This window comes from Festucalex cinctus, chromosome 20 (genome assembly GCF_051991245.1).
Source record: "Festucalex cinctus isolate MCC-2025b chromosome 20, RoL_Fcin_1.0, whole genome shotgun sequence".
In the NCBI taxonomy this organism is placed as follows: domain Eukaryota; kingdom Metazoa; phylum Chordata; class Actinopteri; order Syngnathiformes; family Syngnathidae; genus Festucalex; species Festucalex cinctus.
In genome coordinates, this window is record NC_135430.1 from 17,739,269 (window position 1) to 17,753,844 (window position 14,576).

At 37.3% G+C, this 14,576-nt stretch overlaps 1 protein-coding gene across 1 annotated transcript; it reads right to left on the reverse strand.

The window, feature by feature from the left end:
• Positions 1 to 1,049: 1,049 nt before the first annotated feature.
• Positions 1,050 to 13,728, reverse strand: snx16 (sorting nexin 16). Its single transcript, XM_077508264.1, has 8 exons — positions 13,549 to 13,728; positions 11,982 to 12,503; positions 10,532 to 10,618; positions 9,087 to 9,235; positions 8,911 to 8,980; positions 7,262 to 7,398; positions 6,804 to 6,926; positions 1,050 to 3,828 (listed from the first exon to the last, which is right to left on the reverse strand). The coding sequence occupies exons 2-8, from the start codon at positions 12,384 to 12,386 to the stop codon at positions 3,720 to 3,722; spliced, it is 1,080 nt and encodes a 359-aa protein (XP_077364390.1). The 5' UTR covers positions 12,387 to 12,503; positions 13,549 to 13,728; the 3' UTR covers positions 1,050 to 3,719.
• Positions 13,729 to 14,576: the final 848 nt, after the last annotated feature.

Sequence of the window (14,576 nt, forward strand, 5' to 3'; positions counted from 1 at the left end):
GAGATTGATAATATTATGTTGAGGCCAACGCATGAATGGTTTTATAGGTCATTAGAAAAAGTCAGATGACTATACAAAACTTAATTGGGAGCCAACAAAGGTGTAAGAGAGTGGGGGTGGTGTGCCGCCAGGGCAATGAGCACGTGAGAACTCGTTTGGGGAAGCAACGTTCTGGTAAATGTTTATAAAAAAAAAAAAAAAAAAAAAAAAAAGATGAAGATTTTGATGTGGGATTGGAATGGAGGCTTAAAACCTGCAATTCAGAATGGTTCTCCAAATGATTAGGCAAAACAAGAAAGCCTGCTAAATAGTTAAATAATATACAAATAAAAATACACAGTTGTAAAATTTGTTCTCACTACTGTTATAGAATTGTATTTATTTACCGGTATCTTTTCAAAGTCTCAGGAATAAAAAAAATTCATCATCCTACGTCATTTTCCGAGCACCAGATATTATTATTAAGTTAGCCTTGTGTATTCATAACGAGATCCTTGTCTTTGTGAGTCAAAACATACCAAAAGCTATTTATTGCCATTTGCTGCCTTGTTCCAAGTGTGACGATATAGTCAGAAGGCAAGTATGGCAAAGGCAAATATGGTTCGTCACAATCTCAAGACAACATAGAAAAAAAAAAATCTCTGAAAAGCAAATTGTTACGGTCAGTAAAATGTTAAGACCACGAATAAGCCACATTTAATATTTACACACGTTAACACCTGTCCTGTTTAATAGAGAGACAGACCAACAATAAAAGTGGATAAACCATAAAACCAAAGAGTTTATTTTCCCTAGAGGTCTTAATTGTAGACTAGGGCTGCAAGTACCCACAATTATTTTCATAAATCGATCAATATGCCAAATACTAAATTAATCTGTGAATGTGATTTTAAAAATGTTTTCATATTCATCAGTCCAAAACAGGCCATTGTTTTACAAAACAGTGCAGAAAACGCAAAACCAGTAAATTCTGATTCAGTTATTTGATTGGTCCGTAACATGTCAGAAAAGCTGCAAAACCATTCCTCATTTTCCACAGTACAAGCAGATGTTTGAAAATGTTTTATTTTGATTCAACACAAGATAACCAGTCTGTTTGCATAGAGGACTACAAAAATGTGACAATATTTACTCTTGAGAGGCTAAAATTCAAAGGATTTGAACAGCTTGAACTTAAACAAGGTCTTTAATCAATTAGACCTCTCATGCAGACATTATTTCACAAACAGTTGGAAGCCTTGTGTGGATTTGATTTGAGGGGCGAAGAGAGAACTGCGGTCTTTGACAGACGCTGTCCTGCTTGTTTTAGAGGTTTCTCTCCTCCAGCATACATGATGATGATGATCAGGATCAGTATCAGGCTTCTACAGAGCTTGCTGCTGAACTGATTATTTGAATCAGGTGCGTTGGAGGAGGGAGACGTGTAAAACAGGCAGAACAGCGGCTCTCAAGGACCAGAGTTTATGGTTTAGAATTGGCCAAACTGTAAATGTTGACCCACAAAAAATTGCTAATACTTGATTAAAGAAAAAAATAGCACATGAGAAATGAGATACATTTATGTGCAGACAACACATCATTCCATTTAAAATTTTTGAATTAAGCGAGCCATATACAGTTTTATGATTGGATTTCAGAGTGTTTTCAAACCCACCACAAACACTAAACATAGAAAGGTGGGATATCAGGCTCTCAATTAGCATACATACTATTATAAAAAACAACTTAATCCAGTCTATACGAAGCAGCGACTTATATGTAGGTGTGTCCTTTAAAACATTATTTCCTTTAATAGCACATGGTGGTGAGATATACAGTAACACATTTTATATACAAAGCTACATTAACCCACTCAATGAAAATGTTATGTGAAATGTGTTCAAGGCACTTAACAATAACACAAGTAAGCAAGTAAAACGACGACTATTGATATTCAGATAGAGTTCATAAAAAGACAGATTGTGTCAATGGAAAGGCATTTCTTTCTCAAACCAGAACAATGAAACAAAAGCAAATCAAAGCAATGTTATTATTATCATTATTAAGTGTTATTGTTTATATCCATAAAGTGCTTCAAACTACTGGTTCCAAGGCCCATCTAGTAGAGTCACTTACCACAAAAGAAAAGCTAATCAACAAACGTTCCTCTCAAAGATCAATTCTGTTTTAAAAAATATGGCTTTAAGCAAGCAACAATCTAGTATTAATAAACTGTCAGCAAACAAGGCTGAAAACTGCTTGTTTTTTTTTTCTTCCCCGTTACAGTTTTTGCAGCTAATGTCAACAACCAAGAATCAATACAACAAAGGATATATCCATCACAGTATGTTAGCGGAGGACATCGCCAACTTCTGTTGGTAAGCACATTGCCAGGGGAGGTAAAGCGTTGTAAACATTTTTTTGCACTTTATCTGGCATTGCCTTCAGAATGCGGCTGCCATAACATACGAGTACGTGAAATCGTGGAATGTGACAGATGTGAGAAGAGCAAACTTTTATTCGCATCAAATTTCTCAAAACTATATTCGCGCCTCTTTTGTTTTTGGGACATAGTGTTCTTGTGATCGCCTGCATTACTTGGTCTACCACTAATTCTACTAAGTATGTGATGGCATGCAAAACATATATGATTCTTATTATTGGCTGTGAGGCATGTGAAGCCAACGGGAGATGAAGTATCGTTGGGTTCAATTCCAACACATCCAGACAAACAAAAATTCACACATTCACATTATCATGGAAAATTTGAGTCTTTCCGAGGTGCTATAATTCAAAATTCTTCTTACCCAAGTATTTTGATGATCATCATGATTGTTTGAGTTGTCGAGAATCTCCCATGTGTTTTCAACTAGTGACTGTAAACTCAATAAGAATGACTTAAGTGATATCGTTCATCATAATGGTTCTTCTCAGATGGGGAGGTCCATCTACACTTTTAATGTCATGGAAATATGAGCAAGCACTACTATAACAGAAATGTGATGTCATTCTCAGTCTACACTAAGCGGCAAAATGGCCGGGCCCTGAGATGGATAAAAATTAGTGGATTTTGCTGCTTAACACATTCCACATATGCATATAAATTGAAATGCCGCTGTGAAAAGAACATTTTTGTGTTGACTTCCACTTTAAGGGGCGTGCTTCTTGCCAGAAGTTAGCTTAAACTTGATGAGATGATTCAAGTTTATTTATAAAGTGACACAATTGCTATTAACGTCCTCAAGTTACTTTTCTTTTTGGTCAAGAAGCCAAACATTGGCTTTGAGTCAGCAGGATGGATACATTATAACGCAAACAGCTTAAAAGTCAATGGGGAAGGTAAAAAAAAAAAAAAAAAAAGCTGTTGAAGTCATGTCAAACTGTGATTCCATCCAGATATTGTTATAGAATGTTATAAAGACTTCAGAATTTTGTATCTCAATATCAGATACAAGTTCTCATGACCCATCATATGGAAACCACATGACGAAAATGGAAACAAGCTGTGGCAGAACCAGGAAGCTCTCTTTAAAATATCACATAATAGTAACCTAATCCAAGCCACAACCTTTCAACAAAATCCTGCCAAAACCCTGCCACTTAAAGGATAGGGGAATTAAGGAACATATGACTAAAGAAAGTTAATACACAGCTTTGCGAAATAAAAAGCATGCAGCTGATGGACATGGCTTGAGTGGTATGGTGTGAGAGGAAGAGGAGAAGAAAGAAGACCAGTGTTTTTAATAGTCCATCTTCTGTTGGTCAAGCTGGATGATTGGAGGGGAGGCGCTGAGTGACGGCCCGCACCAGCAGGCCGAGGATCGCCCCAGATGGACCTCACATGTGCCACTGGAGAGTAAAAGCACAGATGATCCTTTGAAGAGGACACTAAATGGGGGACATTTCCATGTGTGGGCAGCCACTATAAAGCCACAAAAAGAGCAAACGACATTCTGCCAACAAGAGCGCCAACAAATTCCACAAGTGGAAGACACATTAGCACCGCCAGCAAACATCCGCATTCTATAGGGGGTGCTGCGGTTCCCTAACCATCAAGAAAGTGGATGGCGTGAAAAAGCAGAAAGGGGGAATGCCAAGGCTTGCGGCCCTCACATCAGGCCACCATGTGAAGATGGTCATGTGTTAGTGATGGAAGGGAGGAGTGCGCAACAGCCAAAGAACCACAGAGTGTAAAACGATCAACACAATACACACCACAGTTGGGGTCAAATCATTTCCCGATCAGTCAGTTGACTGCAGATGTGAAAAACAAGCAAAAACTGAAAAGAGACATCAGCGCCGTGAAAACTAGAAGGTCAAAGCACCCCCCGGGGCGTCAAACGACACCTCAGCATATCACGCAAGACCTCAGCGTACCTCATGAGAGTGAAGTCACGCAGACATCAAAGTATTAACCCTGGGCATGTTTGATACTTTTTAACTCATTCACTTCCTTTGACAAGTATACTTGTCAATTATATAGTTTTTTTTGAGCGGGGATAATCTGATTATGCTCCACTGTAAATGTCAAACTTGGAAGCAACTTTACTGATGCCCAACCACCGGTAGATGACACCATTTTCCCATTTTATACAAAATAAACAGTTTCAGAGTCCATGGGAGAAATTGGCTGTATTTTGGCAGACCTACATTTTTCTACTGTCAATTATAAAAGAACGGGACAAGGCAAAAAGTAGGGAGTCTATTCTGTCATTTGGTAGATTCGGCTTATATTTAATTATTGAATACATCGTGTCGGTATTGAAAATTTTGAAATTTTCTAAAATGGCTGGCAGTGAATGAGTTTTAATTAGCTTATCACCACACCAAAAAGAAGCAGCCTCAACAATGTGTCTTAAGAGCAGAACATGAAAGGGGTTAGGTAAAGTAAAAAAAAAAAAAAAGTAAGGCACTCCCACTTCTCACAAATTGCATTATTCAATCCAGGATTTAAAAAAAAATGTCTTCATGGGTTTCAATTGGCCAAGACGATAGAGCTAAAATGTCTGCTAGGAATTGTTAGTTTTTCCTAATGATGTCCGTTCAGTTTGCATTTATACTAAAATAGCAATGTTAGCCCTGAGGGTGATTTTTGTTTACATTTGTCACTTTGGCAAATGATACACACGTTCTGCCCCTCAAAATATCTTGACGATGATATCGCCCATGGTGTTGAAGATGATGAATAGGAGCACATGCACCCATCTGAGCACCGACTTGGTCATCAGACAAAAGTTACGCGTTACAGTCATAGTCACAACATGCCCACCTGCTTTCTCACCAGTGATTGCTCTGTGCTTCTTTTAAATTTTAGTGAGAATAATACATTGTGTAAATGTTTTTCAAAATAACAGTAAACAATCTGACACAGATAAAGAAATCACATGACGCTGATAAGCACGGTCCAATGCAGCACCGCTCTATGAACTGAAAGTGATTTGACCCCAACCAACAAAAATGAGATGTTGAAGCCATCATCCTAAGTAACACTATTTCCCATCCTGAATACAGAAAGTATGGGATGCATGTTAATGTAGAGGGGGAAAAAAAAAAGACAAAAGCCCACAGGGTTTGCCTGCAGAACTGCTATATTTAGTACCTCACGTGTTCTGGACTCGGATCTCAGATTGGGGCCTCATGACTGTAGAATGTGATTGTAAAGAGCAGAAAGGATTGTAAAGAAAACAAGTATTTTACACCCAGAAAAGAAGTTCAATAAAAATATCAATTTTAAAGAGTGTGAAGTGGGTGACTAATTCAGATTTTGCACTGTGTTGAACAGATTCCCCTTTTTTTGTCATGAATTAGAACTGAGGCAAATTGGTAATGCTGTTTACTTGTTTTCACAATTTGATCTTTTAACTAGTGAGGAAAATGATGTCAGACATCTGTTCAACCGACAAAATACATTCATTAATACCACAATCCACAAATTGATTCCTTTCTTCAGCATACTGGTTGCTTCTGGTTTAAAACCAAATACATTTTTTCATGTCATATAACAGGAGAATGATGATTAATGATGTCTGGAATTAGTACACATGGCACAGACCTGATGTGATTAATTACCTTGGTGGTCCAAAATGCTTCTTCACATCACTAAGGTAGGAAATTATACCACCTGCTGGTTGATTTTGTTTTTTTTCAATGATGTATAAAGAAAGCATGTTGAACACATTATAAATGAAAATGATGTCCAGAAATTGTTGATTCGGTGAATGTAAAGTCAAGTCCGGCAGTGAATGTAGAAAAGTTATAGAACGAGTGATTTATATTGTTACATATACTGAAAAAAAATTAAATCAAACACTCTTGTTTCTGCTCTTATTTTTCATGAGCTGAACTCAAAAGATAGACCCACCGACTAATCAACATGCTGATTCGACAGCATGATTATTGCCACTCTTAAACGTGCAGTTTAATGGGGGTACTTTTTAGGGCCCTCTGAAAAATGAGACCAAAGTTCCCCTGTCTGATGCTAACAGAAAATGTCCCATTAGCTTTTAAAGCCAGACTAAAATAGTATGCAATGTGTGCCGAGTTGGGCTTGCCTTAAAAAGAGTGGTGACATCACTTTGGGTTCTATTTTTGATAGAAAGCCAGTAAGCCAAAAAAACAAATCAAACCATATTGCTTTGTTGTGAACAGAAGACTGTTAGAACGTTTTGGAATGCTGCATAAATATGTTAAGTCATGGCTGATGCTATTTTGCTCACTAAAATATTGTAAATAAATAAATAAGTATACATGTGTTTGCATTTGTTATGCGTGTGTTGGCCACTTGTGATGGATTTTAACTGGTGACATGCATTTTGTTTCTTTACCCAGGGTCATTTGGCATGTTCTGATCAGCCTCTGCAGCAGATGATTCCACATCTGCATCCGCGCTGCTCTCACTGCCCTGCGCTGACAGGCCGCAAGGAGACTGCGAAGTCACACACTCACCACTAACACGCCATGCATGCACACACAAATCCAAGACAGTTGTAATACGGTATATGAGCAAGTGTAATCCAGAGAAAATATTTTTTTTTTTTTAAAGTGTTGATTTTTCATTGTTCAAAATGTTTTTTTTTATGATGAATTTGATCTAGCATTTGTAATAAGGTTACATTGTGTAACAATGTCTTGCCTCATAGGAGGCAATACCGCAAATGGGCGACTAACGACTGCACATTCTGAAATGCATCAAGCCTAAGTACAATTTCGAATCATATTTCCAAATAATTACAATTCATACATCACTTGTGTGTAATGTGTGTCTATGCACATTCCTACTGACTTGATATGCTTCTCCATAAGCAGAATGGCCTGCTCTTTCTCTTGAAGACTCCTCTTGAGCGAGGCAATCTCTTTTTGCTTCTCCAGCAGTTCTTTTTGAAGACGGTAGTTGCTTTCTTCTAGAGTCTCACAGAAAGCCTTTGAGGTGGATGCAACAAGGGACAAAAAGCAGGGAAAAAAAAAAGTTTGGATGAAAGTGAAATGCACGTGCGAGTCATTCATACAAACTTAAAATGATCCTATTTGCTAAATGAAACGGTTTCTTTTTTTAGAGGTGGCTACGAGTTCTTTGTAAAGCAAATGTTATCATGCATTTCTTTCATCTTGTGAAAAAATGCCACCGTTATTTGTGAAATCTGTCTCCAAGTCTGTTGGTCTCATGGTTTGCCTTTGACATGTTGTGGTTTTGTGTTGATAAATGCCCTAATTTGATATGCTCAATTGGACTTTATTTGCTGCACCCGGTGATAAAAAATAATACAAAGGATTCCGTTATGTTAATAGGTGTTGCCTGAGTCTAAATTTTATTTCCCGATAGGAACGCTAAGGCTGGCACCAATTTTTATTCAGAAGCTAGGAACAATGAGAATGTGAATAATGCACAAGTGCAAATTGTCTGATGAATATTTGTTTTAAATAATATATAGTAGTAGAGTATATCAGTCTAGTAATGAGCTCTTCCTGGCATGCTCTAGTTTAATTTGATCCCACTTGAAACATAAAGTTGGTCACAGTCTAGAAGTCTGAGAATGAGTTACTTGTAATTGTAATCGTTGGCTTTGAAAGTGTTGTTTAAAAGCACTAAATGTGCTCACTGGTTACAGAAGTTGCATACAACATGATGTTCCAACAGAACAGCAGCAGATCTTAACCCATTAAGACCGGGAGTGCGCGGACGCGTATTTAGGGCCTACGCAGATTCGCGGGACGTATGAAATAAATGACGCGATTGACGACAGTGTGGGAGGAATTCGAAACAGTGTAACCAGTCGACAGTAGCGTATTGTTAAGAAATATATTTGTAGACAATTTCAGTGGCTTTGTAACGGAATGGACGACGAATGATTACCACTCGATCCCCCAAGGTTATTAGGTGTGGTAATAAGAATAGTTTACTCTTCTCTCACTACTATATAATGTTTGGTCAGTAAGCAGAACTCTCAACTTTGCAGTTGGGACAAAAAATATTTCTAGTGCTTGCATGTAGTGTTGTTCTTTTCACAAATGTGGAAATAATAACAAAGAGTTATTAAAATGCATACTTTTATATAAAAACAGTATCAAAATTTCCCAACGGCCGTGTGAGATTTCATTTCAAGGAGCCCAAAACCCCTGGCAATGTCTCTGGCAGTGGCCACCAAGAACATATTGTAAAAGCAGCCTTAGCACTGTTCACTTCACACCCGACCAAAATTGTGTCAGTTTGCTCTGAATACAAACTATCACATATCATGGGTTTTCGGGCTTGCAGCAGGATTTGCAAGAACATCTAGCTTACCTTACCTGACAGAAATTTGAGGAAATCAAATCACAAGCACTTTAAGGCTCAGACACAATAATGTCTATATAATAATATACATTTGCAGTTATATATATCACAGAAAACCACACCACACAAAGCACTACAGGCCCATGCATGCTAAGACTCACCCTGCTCTCCTCCAAACTATCAAAAGGCCCTGGAGGCTCATCCAGGCATAAAAACTCTCTCACTGATTGGCTGTAAAACACAGAGAAGGCATGATGTAAGAATTAATCTACATTCAGCATAGAAAAGATCACGTTTAAACAAAAACATGTTTCTAAAGGACGGTTGTGTCACATACCAGTTGGCAATGTCCTTGTGTGCAACTAAGTTTTGCAAAAAGGCCTGCAGTCCCAACTGTCTGTCTTCCAGGAAGTCGCTGTCATAGTTGTCTTTAAACCACCTTTTAGGAGGCAGCGCAAGCCGAAAGCCCGGAAATGTCTCTTTCAACTAGAACACAAACAAGCGCACACACACTTTGATGTCTCAATCCACATTTAACTTTTTTTTTTTTTTTTTTTTTAAAACAATAGACGAGTCATTCGTCAATGAAGTTAAAAAATAACTAAATGCATAAAAACAAAAGCTGAAATGTAAAAAAAAAAACGACAAATTGAAAACTTTTTCCATCATTAATGTAACCTATTGAACAGTATGTTCAGAAGCATGCTGAACTTTTCTTCTTTTTTTTTTTTTTTTTTTGTGGTTTAATGTGCATTCACTTAAGATGACAGCCGTGAGCGCAGTGCGAACTGGCGCCAGCCACGCAGCTGGAGAGTGCAATGCTAATGAGAAACTGCCCGCTATTTGTTTCAATTACAAGTTGATAATTTTCACATTAAGCATGAAAATCACAATTGAACTAAATTGTGTGGGCAAAATGCATTGGGAGACAGCAAATTTTGTCAAAAGAGGGTGACAATTTTGTTCCATTCATCTATCAAAAGAAAATTGCTAAATTATTATCTATGTTGTAGTTCATGTGATGATGAAACTGACAAGACATTGCCATTTCATTTGGCAGACATTTCATTTTCAATCCTGCTTTTATCTTGTCAGCTTTTTTCAACATTCAGGCTTTTTCAGAAATTCATTGTAATAGGAAAAAGGAGTTAAGTATTAAGATATTTTAACATTTGCCATCTGAATTGTTATTTGAAGCAATACAAACAACCCAGACGATAATTCCTCACGTACTACTGCCCACATGATTGTTTTGAATGGAGGCCTAATTTGTAAGTGGCACCAAAAAAAAAAAAAAAAAAAAAAAAAAGTTCAGGACCACTACACTGAATGGTGGTAATTTGTAATAATGCTATACACAACAAAAAAAAAACTTTCCTTAATACTAGTACTTGAAGCTATAAAATTGTCCTAATTATACGAAGAATCAACACTTTTGTGTATTAAGAGTTTTTACAAAGATAAATTGTACATCTTCTTGGACATCGCTACCAAATGTGGAAACCAGAACGAATTCCACTTGTTGCAGACTGCTGATTTGTGAGCAAACTGTCCTGCTCGCCTAGTTAGTTCAGGGTGGTTGATTGTTTGGGAAAAGTGGTCTTCTTTGTTTAGCTGTAATAACTTCCAGTGTGTGATCCAAAACAAAACAAAAACAGACAGAGAAAACAAAAGGCTTGATTGCAGTCAAATCCCTTAGGGGGATACAGAATTGTAAACTTGAGCTTCACAAGGTTATTATTGCCACGCAATGTATAAACAAACATGCACTGACAAACGCACCTTGTCGTTGAGTCTGGAAAAGTCTGCGTACCTCCTGAAAACAACCCAGCTTTCATCTGTGGTTTTCCTGACCAGGACTTTGTATACCTACAAACATGTTGCAGATAGAACACACCAGACATATGGTTAAATTTTTTCTTTGTAAAGATATATAAAAACAGATTTGCTTAAAATTGCCTGGGGCATTTTAAAGCTGAAACTATAATGTGAATGATTTTTGGGTATATATATATTTTTTTTCTAAATCTCATTACTAAGAATGTTCGATACAACTTATTTTCAAATACCAGTATCAGTACTCAACTGTTGAGTAGTCATCTATACTGCTGATATGAAGTGCTGTCATCATTTCAAACTAAGCATCTGGCTTTTTATACATAAAATTTCCAAACAGGAAAAAAATGATACATGATTTTAAAGAAAGACCTGTATATCACAAATACAATATAGCATTTTCCTTTAAATTGAATGAAATTAACAGCAATTGTCTATAATATTTTTCTCATTTGTTTATAAAATACACATTTTGTAAAGAACAAAAAATAAAATTAATTTAAATATATACACCGTCACCGGTAATCAATTTGTAATGGGCTTTTCTGTCTGTATGCTTTATGTTTGTGATTATAAAAGCCACCAATAACTTTCTCTGAGTACTCACCTATCCCTACCTATTATTGTTACAAATGTATACTGTTTTGTATATACATGAGTAATGTTACATATTGGTAGGTGTACATTAATAATGTGCTTTTAAAGTGTGCTTTAATAGGTTTATACTGCTACCCTTGTGAGGAATAAGCGGTTTGGAAAATGGATGGATGAACTATTTAAAAAATCCCCATGGTCTCGCTTTGTCTGTGTCTATTGATATTAATCTTTTATGTTTGTTTGTTTTGTTTTTTTATTGCTTTGAACTATTTAACAAAAAAAACCAAATCTCCACAGTCTCTCTTTGTCTGTGTCTATTGATTTTATTCTATAGTGGGTGGGTCCGGAATTCAACTCCCATGAACAGAGATTACTGTATACTCAAGTTGTATCAAATGGAATGAAACCATCCAATACTGTAAGACTGCATCCTGATAAATGCTGATACTTCTTTGTTTACGAGATATTAATGTTAAATGAAAGCCCACTTGGTGCTTTTACCCTCCTAATATCTTTGGGGTCAATTTTACGTTATTCCCATAGGGTTAAATGTGTTAGAATTTTGAGGACAACAGGCGGCCCACCCACCAAGAATTTAAAAAGGTTGGTGGCTTAGTTTAACATTTTGGCGTTTTGATAAACAATATTTAGCTTTCTTTTGTTTTATGTCAGTTTTACAGTAAAATTCAACCTGGAGTGAGAGAAAGGATGCTGTTATCTTTTGTTGTCATATTATGGTAAATTTAAAAACAAAAACAGTTTTATCTCAGACAACAAATATAATTCTCTGCTTCTCTACCGTAAACTTTGCCCTCTCCTCCATGACTTCATATCCAACAACTGTTGGGGTGATTGGCCTCTCCTCTCCTCCTCCTTGCTGGCTCCCGATAGGAGCCGAAATAGAGCGAGGGCAACTTGAATACTCCACTGAGTGCTCAAGAGTCCCATTTTCTCTAGTCTGCATTAGAGGGCTCCGGTGAGGCGGTGGCGTCTGGCTTCGACTGCTTCTTCCTGTGCAACGGGACTGACGCTGAGAACTTTTTCCATGCGCGTCCACAGCTGAAATGATGACTGGGGATGAAGACTCTGAGCTGCTGGAGACACTTCCCAGCGAGGAAGCTCGCGGTGGCCTTCTCAGCTTGTTACCCCCACTTGATGAGACTCTGTCCAAGGGTACTGGGACAGGCACAAACGGCGAAGCCATCCTCTTGCAACTGACCGTCACCGCCGTCCCAACGTGACGACTTCCTTCAGGAGGCACAGATGGATGCAGAAGCCTGACAACAATGTTCAGTCTAAGCAAACGGAGACGTTCAACGACCTGGAGAAAATGTTCCATATACATGTTAGTAGCCAGTTTTCCTCTAAAGGCCGTAATAAATGTTTGAAAAAAATTCTAACATTATTTTTAACTGTTTATTGTTACACATAATGAGTGTTTGTGTGTTAAATGGAGTTGGGCATTTCAATCGAGATTGTGTTTGTTTTTACAACTGCAAGGCCTGATCAAATGTCATTTGCTATCAGTTCCCCACCGATGATGCTCTCCATGTACTTTTCATGCTGGAATGAAGCCAAATCCAGCTGCATGACACATTTTAGTTACCGTTTGTGGACAGCACAAAAATAGCAACATGATGACAGCGCAACTACAAGAGCTGCCTGAGTCGAATGAAGAGCGAAACCTACCCCCACTCCTCAAAAACACCTTACAAAACTCTTTATGTAAAGCCCATTGTGCTTTTACACAACTGCATGGCATTTCTGCAGACTATTAAGACAACTGGGCATATTAGTTGGACAGGCAAAACTAGTTGTCGGCATGTTGATGCTGCTAGTCGAGTATAGGCTACTAGTGTGAGGCACATGCCTATACATTGCATTTAGAGGTTACTAATCCAGCACAGGTGTTTACTAGTAGTTGCAAATTGTGTACTTGTAGACCAAAAGTAGAACTACTCGGGTGGGAAAGCTGGATACCCCCGCCCTAACTTTACGTAGTAGTCATCATCTGCTGGTTTTTAAAATCGTCTTGTATACTTAAAACAGATGTAAGCGAAACAGTTGCTGATAAATAGTCAACATCTGTTACCTTTTGCGAGCTAGCAAGTTCAATCAATCACCCATAGTATTCAGTCAAGTCAAATTCGACTAAAATAAAATAAAATTAAAAAAAAGTGGAGAATGAAACGAACTTTATACAACCCAATCAACAAACAACACTTGTTGTTATCACCAAGGAGTGTTTTCGAAATTAATCAAGAGTTGTAGGTCACATTACAATGCCATGTTAGCTAGTAAGCTAGCATGTGATGTGTGGATAGTGGACACAGTTCAAATGAGGAAAACTAAAACGCATAACATACCTCAAGGCAGGTAACGTTCCTCTTCTGAAGAACTCTTAATTAGATACAGACAGCCAGGCGTATGGTTGTCTTGTTGCTGTTTGTCCATTTCACATCGCAGTCATCTGCTCTTCTGTATCATGTTAGCATGCTTGAATATCAGCCCACAACTGCAGTGACTTATTCCAGCCGCATGAGGGGGCTATAAACACGTAAATGGCTCGTTGTAACCTTTGTCACACCTCGGCTCGAGTTGCTTGCCTTTCCAAACATTTGGAATAATTATTTACAGATTCTACTATAGTTATAGAATCTTATATTTAATGTGCAATCAAGTTTAAAATTATGGGGTTCCATGAGTGCCAAAAATATGTCTTTGCGTCTTTGTCTTATGTCTATGGGCGTGTGACTTGACATATGTATTTGTCTTTGGGCGTATGACGTGACATATGTCTGTGTTTATCGAACGTTGAAATTCTGATTATGGGAGAAACAAATTGCACCAATTTCATTTATTTTTTTTATTTTTTTTAATCAATAAATCAACTAGATGAAACTAACTTTACTAAAGGTGCTAAACATTAGTTAACATGACTCTCTGGCCTTGACTCTGACCCGTCATCTTCATTGGATCTTTAAACCAAGGGCACCATCTAGAGGAGTTTAAAAAAAACAATTGCAAGGGCTTCATGAGGCGACTTAGTCAGTTTTAAGGATTTGTTAAGTGATGATCTTTTGAATTTCATTGTCTTTAAATTATATGACACGAGGAGGAAACATCCGGTAAAAATACTTTTTACTTTTACTCGTGAAGTACGTTTTAGAACCTGTACTTTTTTACATTTACTCGAGTAATTATTTGAATGAGTACTTTTACTAGTCATTATTTATGCAAGTAATTGTACTTTTACTCAAGTACAGAATGATGTCCAGCTGTGACTTACCTGTGTGCTATAGCTATTTGATTATTTTATTTATTTTATTATTTTATTAATGAAATCAAGAATCTTGTTTGAAAGATCTTATAATTTACCAGTGAATCGCCAGAC

Coding starts and splice junctions, on each gene's coding strand:
- snx16 (XM_077508264.1), bottom strand. CDS start 12,386: ATGGCTTCGCCGTTTGTGCCTGTCCCAGTACCCTTGGACAGAGTCTCA. Junction 10,619..11,981: donor AGGAGAGGGCAAAGTTTACG/GTAGAGAAGCAG, acceptor ACATGTTTGTAG/GTATACAAAGTCCTGGTCAG. Junction 6,927..7,261: donor CTTATGGAGAAGCATATCAA/GTCAGTAGGAAT, acceptor ATGGCGTGTTAG/TGGTGAGTGTGTGACTTCGC.